The 13,729-nt window shown below is 65.5% G+C and overlaps 2 protein-coding genes across 4 annotated transcripts in view; one reads left to right on the forward strand and one right to left on the reverse strand.

Annotated features, from left to right (window-relative positions):
• Positions 1-4,855, forward strand: part of SLC12A7 (solute carrier family 12 member 7) — a 40,683-nt gene extending 35,828 nt beyond the window's left edge. For all 3 annotated transcript variants that reach the window (XM_044917016.1, XM_044917017.1, XM_044917018.1), the window contains 2 exons: positions 1,959-2,092; positions 3,196-4,855. In XM_044917016.1, the coding sequence (XP_044772951.1) occupies positions 1,959-2,092; positions 3,196-3,287 (226 nt within the window). In that variant the 3' untranslated portion in view covers positions 3,288-4,855. The remainder of the gene's footprint in view (positions 1-1,958; positions 2,093-3,195) is intronic.
• Positions 4,856-10,657: 5,802 nt separating this feature from the next.
• Positions 10,658-13,729, reverse strand: part of NKD2 (NKD inhibitor of WNT signaling pathway 2) — a 25,177-nt gene continuing 22,105 nt past the window's right edge. The window contains exons 5-9 of the mRNA XM_021687097.1: positions 13,165-13,260; positions 12,640-12,787; positions 12,335-12,419; positions 11,560-11,687; positions 10,658-11,307 (exon numbers count right to left, since the gene is read on the reverse strand). Coding sequence (XP_021542772.1) covers positions 10,757-11,307; positions 11,560-11,687; positions 12,335-12,419; positions 12,640-12,787; positions 13,165-13,260 — 1,008 coding nt within the window. The 3' untranslated portion in view covers positions 10,658-10,756. The remainder of the gene's footprint in view (positions 11,308-11,559; positions 11,688-12,334; positions 12,420-12,639; positions 12,788-13,164; positions 13,261-13,729) is intronic.

Raw genomic sequence — 13,729 nt, forward strand, 5'->3', positions numbered from 1 at the left:
TCCCCCGCGGAGGGGTGGCCGGGCGGCGTCCACAGCAGAGCGCTGAGGCCGGGGGTTGGGCGTGGAGGGCGTGGAGCCTGTAGACATGCGGGGATCTGCGGGGAGGTCCCCAGGTAAAGTCAGTCAACAAAAACAACAAAAGTGGGGAGACAGGAATATGGTTTCTCCCCAAAAACGCTGTGAGCCATGGGCCTGCTGACCCTGTCCCCGGGGCTCTGGGGGGGCTCCTGGTCAAGGGTTAGGCTGGGAGGTCAGCTTGTAGGGGGCAGGGGACTGAGCGACGGGTGGCTGGCTGTCCCCGGGGCGTTGGTGCGTGCAGGTGCTCGTCTGCTTGTGTTTGGTCCGTTGTCCGTGCCGTGTGGCCCCTAGGAGCCCAGGGACCGGAACCCCAGCTTCCCCCCCATGCTGGCCACGTGCTCATCGCTCACCTGCCCCTCCTCTGCCCCAGGCGGCCCACCACCCCCAGCCTCAGCAGAGGCCCTGCCCCACCAGATTCAGTATACGGATGACCGGCTCCCTTACCCTGTGCATTTACGGCCCGCCGCGGGGAGCAAATGCAGGTTTCTGCTGGCTTCCTGGAAACACGAGGGCCAAGCTGGCCGTCTCCGCGCCCCTGTGACCTCCACAAGGCATGTCACCCTGGAGCCCGGGGCCTTTCTAGCCAGACCCAAACCCCTGATTTTCAGATTATATGTGTTTTCAGGCTTTCAGCCGTAAGGGATCCTTCGATACCACACAGACGCTCATTTCTGGAGTGACTCTTGTCCCCAAACACTGGTAATTGTGGTCTATCCAGGCAGCTAACTCATGGTCTTGTAATGGAAGATCCCTGATTGTGCCGTGGACAGGTGCCCAGTCTGTAATTTTATCAGGCGAAACTGGACAGAAAGAGGCCCGGCTCCCTATTTTCCTCCTGGGAATTGGTGGTTGTGATCTGGTGTATTTGGCTCAAGGGCTGAGCTGCCCTCCCCCCACCCTGTGCCCTGGCCTCTGTCTGCCCCTCCCCCCCCAAGTCTGTGGCAGGGTGACCTGCTCTCGGCAGGGCTGCAGCCGACACAGCCGGGCTGCCCCCGGATTCCATCGCGCAGGCCACCCAAGAATTGGCAGAGTTGCCAGGTTTTCCAGCTCAGGGGTATGGACGTCTTGGAGGCGGTTAGCTCGCCCAGACTGCGTCTCCTGAGTGTGCTTCCTGGGACACACTCAGCCCGTGGGGACCCATGGGGGCCGTGGCCACCTGGCCACGAGGTGGGATAGACGAGGATGGGGCCGAGTGCGGGCGGGTGGGCGGGCAGGGGTCTGCCTGGGACTCTTGGAGGACCATCGGTGCACAATGGAGTGCGCAGAGCCGGGTGGTTGCTGAGGACGAGGGGCAGGGCCTGGGTTGCTGAGCGTTGGAAGCGCTTGTCCATCGGCCATTCGCCAAGGGCAGCAGTGTGCCTGCTGCCAAGCCCGGGATGGACCTTGTAGCCTCATTCTCGACCAGAATCTCCAGCCTGGGCGCCAGGCGCCTGGGCATCTCCCTGCACAGCATGTCTGGGCTCCCCTGCGCCCCCAGCCCGTCAGGACGAGTGAGATGCCATTGTGTGCTCACTTGAGCAGGCTTAGCTCAAGGCCGGAGTGAAGCAGGGCTGGGCCGTGATGCCGAGGCTCCCAGGTGGGGTGGGGTTAGAGCCTTTCATGCTCAACAGTGCGCTGTTTGCAGCAGGGGACACTGCTCCTAGTTGGAGAAGCTCGGTTTTTAGAACGTTCGGACACCACACCCTTCTTGTTGGTGGGTAATGTCCCCGGTTGGTGCTCACCAGCCTCAGTGGAGTCTCCTCCCCCGTGGGGTCTTTGGGGGAGGTGACGCCATTTGAATCCTGATGTTTTTCCCCGGGACTGAGATGGGCTCACAGGGCTCGGGCCGGCCTGGCGCCCAGAGCTGTGGGCCGGAGCACCAAGTGGTTCTCCCCCTGCAGGAACCAGTCCAATGTCAGGAGGATGCACACGGCCGTGAAGCTCAACGGTGTCGTCCTCAGCAGGTCCCGGGGCGCGCAGCTTGTCCTGCTGAACATGCCGGGGCCCCCCAGAAACCGGCAGGGGGATGAGAACTGTATCCTTTGTGCGTGCAGCCCAGCAGGCCGGGGAAGGCTGGGCCGCTCCACCTCCCGGGGACAGGGCTGTCTTGCCCGGGGGATTCCTGGGTTGGGGGCGGGAGCAGTGGGGCCCTAAGCGTGGCCCCTGGTGCCAGAGCCTCCAGGCCCCGGGCTGAACCGCGCAGACCAGGTGGAGGGGCAGACTTGGCCCCCCCGGTCTGAGTGCCAGAAACTGGGGGCCCCAGGTGAACGGTTCTTGATTGGTTTGGGGCATCAGTGACTGAGGAAGCCGTAAATGTGCGGGGTATCCTGGGCAGCTCAGGCCTTCCGTGAAGAACCTGGCACACGCAGGAATTTGGACCACGGCTGAGATGAACACGGACACAGAGCCCTGGCCCCGAAACGCCCAATGTGGGGGCAGTCACCACACCCCTAACCCCAGACCCTGCCCGCCGTGGGTTCCGGTGCTGGCTCTGAGCTCCTGCCTGGCCTGCTCCCGGGCTGGGCGTCTTCCTGGAGACAGGGCCACCGTGTCCCCTCATCCAGGTGAGCCAGAGCCAGGTGGTCCCCCATGTGCCTCCCAGCCCTTCTCAGCTGGTGCCCCTCCTGGTTGGCTGGAGGCTGCCAGGCCTGACCTCGGAGGTCACAGGTCAGCTCTACCGTGAGCTGGGTTCGCACCCTTAACTGTGCATCCTGTGAGGGGGACTTGGGTGCCTAGCGGGTGTGCGGCCTGCGGGCTGCCCTCTGGGGTATGGCCCCCGCCCTCCCCTCGGGCACCGGAACGTGGGTAGCGGGGGTGGGGGTGGGGATTAGCAGGTGGCTCTTGGGCTTAAAGCCTTGATTTAACCACAAACTTGAGGACTCTGCGCTTGGTTGGTGACCGGACTGGGACTTGCGGGCTGTTAGGGCTCTCGATGGATTCCTATCTGTGCTGAAGCCCCGGGGTGAGGGCGGGGCTCTGGTTCCCGGTCAGGCCTGCCACAGGCGCGTGCTGGTCCTGAGCGTGCATCCGGTGGGCACCTGGCTGAGGCCTGCGTTGGGCCTCTTCCTGCAAACCAACCTCCCTCTGCCCGGGACTCTTGTGAGTGTAACCAGCTGTCCTTAACTCAGGTCACCCCAGATATGGAGTTCCTCGAGGTCCTGACCGAGGGTCTCGACAGGGTCCTTCTGGTCCGGGGCAGCGGCCGGGAGGTAGTCACCATCTACTCCTGACACTCAGCCCCACGGGAACACGCCGGGTGGGCTGGGGATTGTGCTACACTTGGCCTCCTATGGAAGTTTCCAGAATAGCCCCACAGCTCTCCCTCCAGGCGCGGAGCCAGCCCGCAGCTGCAGTGGTTTCCTCGCGTGGAGGGGAGGCGTGGATGCCCCCGAGGGAGGCTCGCGGTGACCTGGGACCAGCGGCACTGGCCATGCGCTCAGGCTGTGGGTTCCAGAAGCGGTTTCCGTGGCCAGACCTGTCTGGTTGTCATGGTTTCGCGTCAGTTCTGCCTCGTCCAGGATGCTCACGAGAAACCCCTGCTCTGACTGAAGGTCACTTTGGGCCACAGTGGTCCATTCAGGAAGGTGACCGAGAGCCTTGGTCCCTCGGTCAGCCTCCTCAGCGCCTGTCCCTGCAGCGTCCCTGTTTGTGTTCCTATAAATTAAGGCCGAGGAGGGCCGTCCACCCCGGACTCACTGGGTGGCCTTGGTCAGCGTGCCTGCCTGGTGCAGGAATGTCTAGGAGGGGGACCCTGATTCCTCAGGGACGTGGATGGTCATCCTGGGGGGTTCGGCTCCAGGAAGCTGCCTGAGGGGCAGAGACCCAGGCAGGGGTCCTGCCACGCCCAGGCTGGGTTTGCAGCTGGGACACAGCCACGTCCTACACAGGCATCTGGGCCCCGTTTCTGAGAATTCACCGCGGTTCCCCGCCTGATGTGTGCGTACCCATGGCCCTCGGTTTCCACGCGCCAGGCTCCACGGACGGGGTACCCAGGGCCTCAGCGGCCCTGAGTCAGCGAGCCGAAGCCCGTGTGCCTGCCCCCTCCTGCCAGCGCACGGGGGATGGTGGCAGCCACGTGTGGGGCACTGTGGGCTGTTTCAGTGGGCCGTAGACTTGCTTCGTGGTCGTGGTCCCAGTCACGCTGCTGTAGCTTGTGGTGACCTGTGCTTCGTCTGTGTGGTGTATTTATTTATTTAAGCACCTGGGGATTTCAGTGGTAATTAGGGCATCAGTGAAGAGACTGCTTCTGCGAACAAGCCCCAAACGGCCGTGTCCTTGGCATTCTCTGGCTTCCTCGGACCCCAAGGAAGTCGCCTGGTCCACAGATTTCAGGTCAGGGCAGAGGCTAAATGTCCAGACGTTCCAGGAGCTGTTGGGCAGCGCAGGGGGTCTGCGTCGTCGAGAGTGACCACTGGCCAGAGCGTGTGCCAAACCGCCGCAGCGAGGCCCGGGCATCCATGCTCTACCCCCGCTGTTCTGCACCCAGTGAAGCAGTGAAACCCAGCTCCCTGGCCCTCGGTCCCCTGGCCTGTCAGGGGCGGAGCCACGTCCCAGGGCCCCGTGGCGCGGACACTGCGCTGTGGAAGGGCCGCATGGCAGGACCTCCCCCGTGCGCCCAACCCCTGTTCACATGGCGTAGACCTTAGTGCAGCTGCGGCGGGAGGGCTCAGCTGCATCCGCGTGCCCCCCTCCACACAACCTCGTGGGACCCCACGTGCAGCCGATCAAAGTTGGTTCCACGTTGTTTTCTAGCTTCCTTGTCTTTGTATCATTTGTTGGTAGAAGAATAAATTGTATAAAAGCTGAGTACGTGGACGAGTCTCCGTGTCTCATTCAGCATGAAGGTGGGACTGCTGGAGAAGCACCCTCCCCCCCTCCCCGTGGGCCTCCTGGTCCCATCGGCCAGGGCAGACAGGGTGGCTCACACATCATCACCTGCATTGCCCGAGAGGCATAAAGAACAAAGCACAAGGCAGTGGGAGGGTCCGAGCACGAGGACGTGATGCCGCCGGTTACTGAGGTCCTAATTCCTAGAAGGGTGGGATGCGCAGGGAAAACCCGTCATTAGAGGGGGCCCCTTGTTCCAGCGTCCAGGCTCACGGCGTGAGCACTTAACTGCCCAAAGGGGGAACAAGCATGAGACCCCGGAGCCCTCCCGCGTGGCTGGGGGGGAGCGAGCAGGTGCCACAGATCCTGAACCGCTAGACTGTGGCCTCCCAACCCAGCCTTCCTGCTCCCAGAGCCACAGCCAAGGGGCCTTGTGTCCCCACGTGTTCACGGCAGCGAAACTGCAGGCGCCCGGCGTCAGCCGTTGGTGAGTGGGAGACCACGGGGTCCCTGCCTTCCAGGGAATGAAATTCCAGCAGTCTTGAGGACGTGGGGCCACGCAGAAGCAGCCAGTCAGGGCGCGTGTCCTGTGCTAACGTACATGGAATGCCGAGAACGGACAGAGCCAGCCAGACGGCGTGCTGGTGACCACTCCCGGGTGGGGTCGGGGGCAGGGAGAACCCATGACCCTGGGTGCGGGGCTGCTCTGGGGTGACGGGGTGTGCCACGGGGGTTGTGGAGAGCACACCTTCGAACAACCAGGACGCTCAGCACGGAGGCCGTGACGGAGCCGTGTGGCGTGGCAACCCACCCTGCGTCCTGGGGGCCTGGCTCGTGGCGGCTGCAGCACCATCGGGAGTGACCCTCCTTCGGGTCTGCTGTGAGCGCTGGCCGGGCCCGGGCACCCACACGTGACGTGGAGCAGAGGCCTGGCCTTTGGGGCAGGGGGCCCAGATGCCCCGGGCACAGAGGGCGGGGTGGGGCACACAGATGGAGCTGCACGGAGAGGACCTAGCGGAATCCGAGGGTCCTGACTCGGCCACCGGTGCCCAGGGGGCCTGTGGGGCAGGTTCTGTGAGCGAGCGAGCCAAGAGGCCCCCGTGGGGCTTCAGACTCCGTGTCACACCTTCTCAGAGGAGTTGATCGAGTCCTCTCACTGCCAGGAGGGATCCCGGCCCCCCGTGGGCCTGAGCGGCGGTCGTGCCCTGACGTTGTGCCCGAGACCCTTCTGCACAGCTGTGAGCCGTCCATGCCTCGGCGAGGAGGCATCAGCCAGCACCCAACATGTGTGTGGGGGGAGCTGTGACCGGATGGCAGAGGAGAGACGGGGTCAGTCTAGGCACAGGCAATGGCAGGTGCCAAGGCCCTGAGGCAGGGACAGCCTGAGGGTGGGAGGGGCTCCGAGGTGGGGTCAGGACCGGGCAGGGGACTGTCAGAGCAGGAGCCGGGCCTCCGATGTGGATGGTGGAGGCTGGGGAGCCGACAGCAGGGGTTGGGGGGCCAGGAGATGGGGGTCCTGCTGGAGATAGAGGTGAGGGCAGGGCACAACAGCCCACCTGTGGCCAGGGAGGCCTAGACTCCGGCATCAGGGTGATGGGGCCTCTGGGCACTGGAGGCAAGGCCCAGGAGATTGGGAGCCCCGAGGAGCTCGAGGGCCCCGTGCTTTGGGCCGTCGCTCCAGGCTCCCGCCTTCAGCCTGTGGTTCCAAGCTGGTGGGAGGGGAAGGCCGTGAGGATAGGGCAGGTTGGGGGACGCTGGCCTGGGAGTTGAATGAAGCCCTGTCCTGCGCGCCGTGCACGTGGCCCAGCTGCGGCATCGGGAACGTGGCCATGTGCGCTGTACCATGGGCACGGCCCCACGGGGAGGGGCGGTAAGGAAAGGGTTAAGTGGTGCCGGTTTCGGTACACTCCTCCCAGGCGGAGATGGTCACAGTGAGCTTCTGTCCTTGCTGAGACCGTGACGTTAGCAGCCCACATTCCCTCAGGATTCAAACTCAGCCGATGCGGGGACCCCAGGTGGACAGGCGCCCCCTCCTTGCGGGGCTGGGCTGGGCTGACCGCCTGCCTGGGGCTGCCACCTGCGCCTGGCACCTCCGGGGCCCCTTCCTCCTGGGCCCAGCCCTGCGTGCGGTCCTTGCACCCGTCCCTTGGCTCCTGCACCCAGGCCCCGGGGTCTGGCCCTGCTGGTGCCTCTCCCGGGGCGGCCGGGTGCCGGGCAGGCCCCGCCAGCTTCCTCCCGGGCTCCTTGCTTTCACCAGGACCTCGCCAGGCGCTCAGGGGACAAGACGGTTTCTCTGGCTTTGTGTTTTTTTCCTGCGGTGGCCTCCGGTGCCCCGAGGGAGAGACAGGGTGGAGGTGAGGGGGACGGGAACAAAAAGGTCCCAGACAATTCCTCGCTGCGTCTGCCCCCATCGTCACTGACCGCTGGGTGGGGTCACGTGGACTTCTGCCTCAGAGCAGAGCGGCCGTTGATCCCAGCGTCCTCATCCGAGGGACGCCCTGCACAGCATCGCCTCCCCGACTGTCCTTCCACGAGCGGACAGTGTCTGGAGAAGCGTCTCAAGGAGCGTCCTGCTTTTCTCTCCTGATTTCGGGTGGGAAACGCACCGCCGGCTCAGAGGCCCCACCTGCCACAGGTGGTCTGCCAGTGGGAGTGGCCCAGGCAGGCGTGGCGGGCGGTGTGGATCTCCATTCCGGGAGGCGCCCCACCGTGTGAGCCCCCCGTGGGCGCGTGCGTGCCCCTGGTGCACCCCCGGGCCGGGAGCTCCCGCTCAGCGTTTCCAGGGGCTCGCACCAGTGCGCCCGCCCGCCCGCCCGCACCCCAGAGCATCCTTCACGTTGTGTGTTCACCTGGAGTGGGTCCGGGCTTTGGTCAGGTGACCATTTCTCCGTGGGCACCCGGCCCGTGCTCCGTTGGGCACCGTTGTCCCAAATGTAGTGGCTGTGTTTGTAGGAGCTGCGTCTGGGCCTCCTGCCTGCTCCGTGGCTCGCTTAGCCTGGCCTTGGCGTGCCGAGTTCGTTCCCGTGGCCGCAGCGTGTCCTGGCGGTGGTCAGTGCCTTCACCTCGCTGCACATGTTCTCACCCCTTTGCTTTTCCATGCATTTTAGCATCAGGAATCTGGCTGAGATCTCAGCTGGGACCGAGTTGCTGCTTTGAGCTGCCTGTGTTGACCCACCCAGGCACACGCCCCTCCGTTTAGATCTTTCTAGACGACGCCCGATGAAGTTCCAGTGCCTGAGTTGAGATCTTGGCCATCCAGGCGTTTGGCATTGTGGGTGCTGTTGTAAGTGGTCTCCGCAGTAGTCAGGGTTCCCCAGAGAAACAGAAGCATAGTACACAGAGATACAAGAATTGGGTCCCGTGATTACCAAGGCTGGGAGACCCTGGCAAGTCCATGGGGCTGAATCAGTCCGAGCCCTGAATCCTGAGATCCCAGGCTCCCGGATGCCTGGGAGCAGAAGGTGGACGCCCCAGCTCAAGCGGAGAGAGAGAATTTGCAGGACAGTCGTCCAGTCAGCCTGGACGGATGGGGAGGGTGGCACTGCCCCAGAGGGCAGCTGGGAAGGAGACGCTGGGCTTCCCGTGGCTTCATCAAGTACTGGCTGTGCCCCGGCTGGGGCTGAGGGTAGGACCTGGAGAGCGCAGCCGCTGCCCCATGGAGGAGCAAACGTGGACAGGCCAGTCCCCTGCAGTGCACCTTCTCATCCCCAAGTCCCGGGTCTCGGTCTGGGGCCGATTCTGGCCGGGCTACGATTCGGGTATCCCTGACAAACTCCTGGGCACTTCCATGCCACTGGTCCAGACCCATGGCTCAGGGCCACCCAAGAGACTCAGCACACGGTGAGTGAGAGACCCCACTGGACGCCAAGACCGTCTCCATACCTTTGGCCTGGGAACTCCAGAGTTCGAGCTGGTGTCCATGCAGGTGTTTCTGACTCAGCACCCCCCATGTGTACGGCATCACCTGATCCGTCCGGCCCAGAGTGGAACAAAAAGCCAGAGAAAGAGCCAATTCTCTCTAGTGGTCATCATGGGCGGTCCCTCTGCCTTCCCACCTGCCTCTGCCCCTCCTTCTGTGCTCCGAGACCCCTTCTTTCTAAAACCATGGCTCTTCCCCAGAATCTCTGGCTGAAGCCCTACCCAGTGCCCCACACCCTTCCTGGGATTCCCAGTAAGCTTCCACCCGCCCCTGCCCATAGCCCCAACACGGAATCCTCAGGCTGTCCCCGGCACTGCCCACCTTCCCTGCCCTGTGGAACGGGGGCGCCAATGCGCCTGACCCCATCGGGGCAGGGCTGGCCAGGCACCTGACTCCTGCCCGCCCTCCTGAGCAGCACCCAGGCCTCCTGCTTTCCCTGGACCTCCAGGCCCACTGTCCCTCCTGGCCTCCGTGGCAGCCCACTGGGCTGCCCCTGTGTGTGGTGTTCTGCCTGGTACTGAGGACAAGGCGTGTGGCCTCAGAGCTCGTGGGTTGGCGCCCAGGAGCAGGCGGGAACGAGATTCCAGGTAGCAGGAGTGGGTGAGGCTAGCGTGCTGGTGGGGACACAGGTCTCCCCAAGTGCAGTGAGGAAACACAGCTGAGAATGACCCCCTGGGATGAGGGTGGCGTGGGGGTCTCCCAGGGGCAGGGGATGGCGTGGGGCATGTCGGGAGGAGTGGATGGGGGCAGGTGCTGCTCCGGCCTCTCCAGACAGAGTCCCGTTTACACACAGCCACTGTCAGCCTTGGTCTGCACGGCCCCAGATGTGGTGCCAAGTGTCCCGTTACCATGAGCCCGATTTGGGGCTTAGGTTTTGGGGTTTCTTGTTTGTTTATGCAGTAAAATGGGGGGAAAGGTTATCCATCAATACGGAGTGTGCACGTACATATGTGTAAGAGACAGACGCGCGCTCTCCCACGCACCCGGCAGGGCGGCCTGGTCCGCACACGTGCCCACACGCTGCTGGTGCAGGTGGACAGAACGTCTCCGAAATGCTTGTTTTACTACAGGGTACGACACAGTACAAAATGCACGTGTTTTATTGAGCCGGCGGGGGTGGTGCTCATGCCTCAACCACCCGCGCTTTCTCAACCTCGCGCCCGGAAGACAACGCAGGACTGCCGGCACAGACCTCAAGTTGCTGGCAGGTCAGCTTGCTCTTCTGGAGCCTCCTGCCTCAGTGGGACCGCTGCCCGCACCCCCGGGCCTTCTCCTGGTCTGCAGCCCCTCTCTTGATGTCCCAGAGTGAATCCCGCTTTCCCAAAGGGGAGCTTCACCGAGGCTGTGCCCGAGCGTTTGGATGTGCGCGTGTGTGCGTCCACCAAGCATGAGAAGCCTGCCCGTTGTCCACGTCTCCGTCCACGGATGACGCTGGGAAGATGCTGAAGATGCTGGCCACTGACGACGCAAGTCCAGAGGCCACCTCCCGCGGGCCTCGACCCTGCCCACTGCCTCCTGCCACGGTTCCTGACAGCTCTGTGTCCCGCGTGGCCGCCCGCCCTCCGTCCATCAGCGCATGGGGGCCACGTGCACCCAGGACCACAGGCTGCCCCGAGCCCACCCCTCTGACTTCATGATGACCCAATTACAGGAAGGGCCGCCCAACAGGGAGCCCTCGCCACCCTGTGCGCCCCGAGCATGCGGCGCGCCTGAGCGGAGACCCAGCACCACAGGGCCTCGTCTGGAATCCAGCGAGCAGACACCCGTATATTTTTCCACACTTGGTTTTAAGGGTGACACGGAAGAGCTTCATAACTGAGCCGTCTGCGGCATCCACGTGTCCACGTGGGGCCGGTGTCCTTGCGGAGGGCAGCAGGGGCAGACGGCAGCCCTCCCAGCAGCGGCCGTCGGGCGCCTCCGTGGAGGCCCTGCCCGGCGGGTGCGTGCCACGCGCTAGGATGCGTGGTGGTGGTGGTGGTGCTCGTGGTGGTGGTGGTGCTCGTGGTGGTGGACCACGGGCACCGCACAGCCCTCCCCCACCAGCATGGGCGGCAGGTCCCGCACCACCCCGTGCTCCAGCGCCGCGGACTGGCCGAGCGCCGCGTTGGGCGGTGAGTGGACTTCCCTGCTCTTCCGCCAGGACCGCCTGTGGCCGTAGGGCTGTGGTGGGGGCTGCGGGAGGCGGCGGCCGTCCTGGGGGGCCTGGGGCGGGGCAGCCGGCGGGGGGCAGCCGAAGGCTCTCCCGGGCTTGCCTGTGCCCGGCGCCCCAGGTGGCCGCCCTGAGCCCCTGGGGGGCTTGAGAAGCTGCTTCTCCTGCCCCCTCGACCGGGGCTGCACGCCCAGGGCCCTGACGGCGGGCTCTGTGGCCAGCAGCGGGTGGTCGGCCAGCACCTGGGACCGGCGCTGGAGTGCAGTGCGCGTGTCTGCCTCCTGGGAGCGGGACCTGCTCGGGGGGTGTGTGGCCTTGCCCAGGTGCTCCTGCTTGGCCTGTGACGGCGGCGCCCCTGCAGAGCCAGGGTGCCTGTGAGACCGCGGTGGGGCCCTGTGGACACGGGGCGCCCGGGACACCCGCCCGGGGCCCAGGACGTCTTCCCTTGGGGCAGGTACGACCCGCACGCCTGAACGGGGGGCCCACCTGTGGATGCAGTACTGTACTGTGGTTCGTTGCAGGGACCCCAGGATGCTCAGGTGGGGCTCCTGTCCCTGAGGTGTCTGTACCCAGGGCCTCATACCCAGGGCCGGTCTCCCGCACCTACCGGGTCCAAACCTAGATGTGTAGTTCTCGATCCCAGCCAGGTCCAGGTAGTGATTTCTCCGCTCGGTGTTCTCGTCCACGCAGTATGGGCCGCGCTCGCAGCAGGGGTGGGGGTCGGCGCCGGGCCTCCTGCGTGCGCCGCGGGAATGAGGGCCTGAGGGCCTGAGCTCCTGGGGCCGCGTGAGGCCAGAGCAGGGCACTTGGAGCGGAGGGGCGCCTGCAGTGGGCGGTCTCAGGGTCCGCGCAGGGGCCCTGACCAACACCCACTGCTCCAAAGGGCAACAGGAGGAAGGCCACCGAGGACAGCAAGGCCCCCAGCCAGCCCCGGGGGCCCCCAACACGACCCCAGCACCACCGTCGGGGATGCCCCACAGAACTCACGAGCGCTGGACCGTTTGAGTCTGCGGCAGAGAGCGAGTCACCACGCCGGGCCCTCCAGACTGCCCAGTGACACCCACAGGGCACCAGAGCATGGCGACGGAGGGTCTCGAGGCCAACCCACCACTGCCCCTCAAAGCCCACCCGCCTCTCAGACACTGAGTGCACTCAGCCCCAGCCAGAGCGTCAGCCGCCACAGAGGCCCCAAGCTGCTGCTCTCACCCTGATGGCGGGCCATGCCCAGGGCCTCTCGGCCAGCGTCCCGCCCTCTGCACCAGGTGCCTGGCTTGGTGGCTCCGTCCTGAGGGGACAGCCCTGAGGCCTGCGGGTGGCAGGGGTGGGCGGGCTGCTCCCACTGAGGACAAGCCAGAGGACGGAGCCGGACCGCAGTCCCTCACCTGGCGTGTGCGGACGGCCTCTTGTCGGCCCCCCCGGGGTCCCCGGTGAGCTCGGCCTCCATCCTGCAGCGAGTGGGCTCCCGGTCTGAAAGAGGGGCGGCGTATTCCCTGCTCATCCACTCACGCACTCCTTTGCCAGACAGGCATTTCGCCCTCAGAGGGTTGGGGCGCTGACCGGTAAACGGAGCTGACCAGTAACCAGAGGCTCGGGGAATGAGCAGTGAGCGCTGTGGGGACAGGGTGTGTGGGACGGGCTGCCGTCTCAAGCAGGGTCTCCGGGGTGTCTGAGCAGGGCAGCCCCTCACCCTGGCCTGTGGGGGGACTCTCCTTCCTCTCGCTGAGAGACTCAGGGCTGACGGTCAGCTTCACACGGAGGGTCCTGCTGCTGCCAGACGAGTGGCTCACGGAGGCATCGATGGCCTCGTAGATGGTGTGCACCAGGCTGGACATGTCCTGAGGACGGCCCGACGTCACTGACAGGCAGACCGGGCAGGGGGCCCTCGGCTGCCTCCAGGCGGCCTCCCACACACACGCCTGTCCCATCTAGCCCTGTGTGCACCCCGGGCAGCCCGGGGGCAGCCCTGCTGGTTTGGGGATCACATCTCCTGGATGCTTAAATTTGACCCCGAATCTATGTTCAGGGGATTAGCAGTCGGGTGTCACGTCCTGCACACAGGCCAGCCGAGGAGAGTGCAGGGGTGCCCCTGGCGCCCTTACCGCCCGCCCTGGGGAGTTGAACCCCAGACAGAGGCCCCGCCCCCGGCCCCGCCCCGCCTGCCTCCTGGGACGGGGGCAGCATCTGCCTGTCCGTGGGCGGCCGGGCACATCACCTCCCTGGTGGCCTTGCCGCTGTGGTCGAAGCCGTAGAGCGTGAACGTCCACTCCTGGTGGCTGTCCCCCTCCACAGAGACGTCACACTGCAGCCCCTGCGAGGCACGTGGGGCAGAGGACCACGGGCTCACCCTGGGCCCTGGCCCCTGCCCTCCTGGGAAGACCAGCCCCTCCCACAGCCCCAGGCCGGTTTCTGTGTCCTTCACGCCCCGGAAGCGCCCAAATTCTCTGGTGTCACAGTGGTCAGTTTTGACTGAACTCACAGCAACAACCCCCCGGCTCTGGAGCCCACTGTCCTTCACTGGAAGCACACTCGAGGTTTTAAACCACCTCCAGCCCCCCGACCGCAGCTGCACCTGCCAGACTGCAGGGTCCACAGACGCCCATCGAGTCGAGGGCCCACTGCGCCTGCCCCGGCCCGCAGCCTCCCGAGGGGCAGCGCCCACCCGGACCCGATGCCTCCCGAGGGGGGGGGGCCGCCCCCCGGGCCCGGATCCCCCCGGGGGGGGGCCCCCCCCCCGGCCCCGATGCCCCCCGGGGGGGGGCCCCCCCCCGGCCCCCCGC

Source organism: Neomonachus schauinslandi, chromosome 7 (assembly GCF_002201575.2).
Source record: "Neomonachus schauinslandi chromosome 7, ASM220157v2, whole genome shotgun sequence".
Lineage (NCBI taxonomy): Eukaryota > Metazoa > Chordata > Mammalia > Carnivora > Phocidae > Neomonachus > Neomonachus schauinslandi.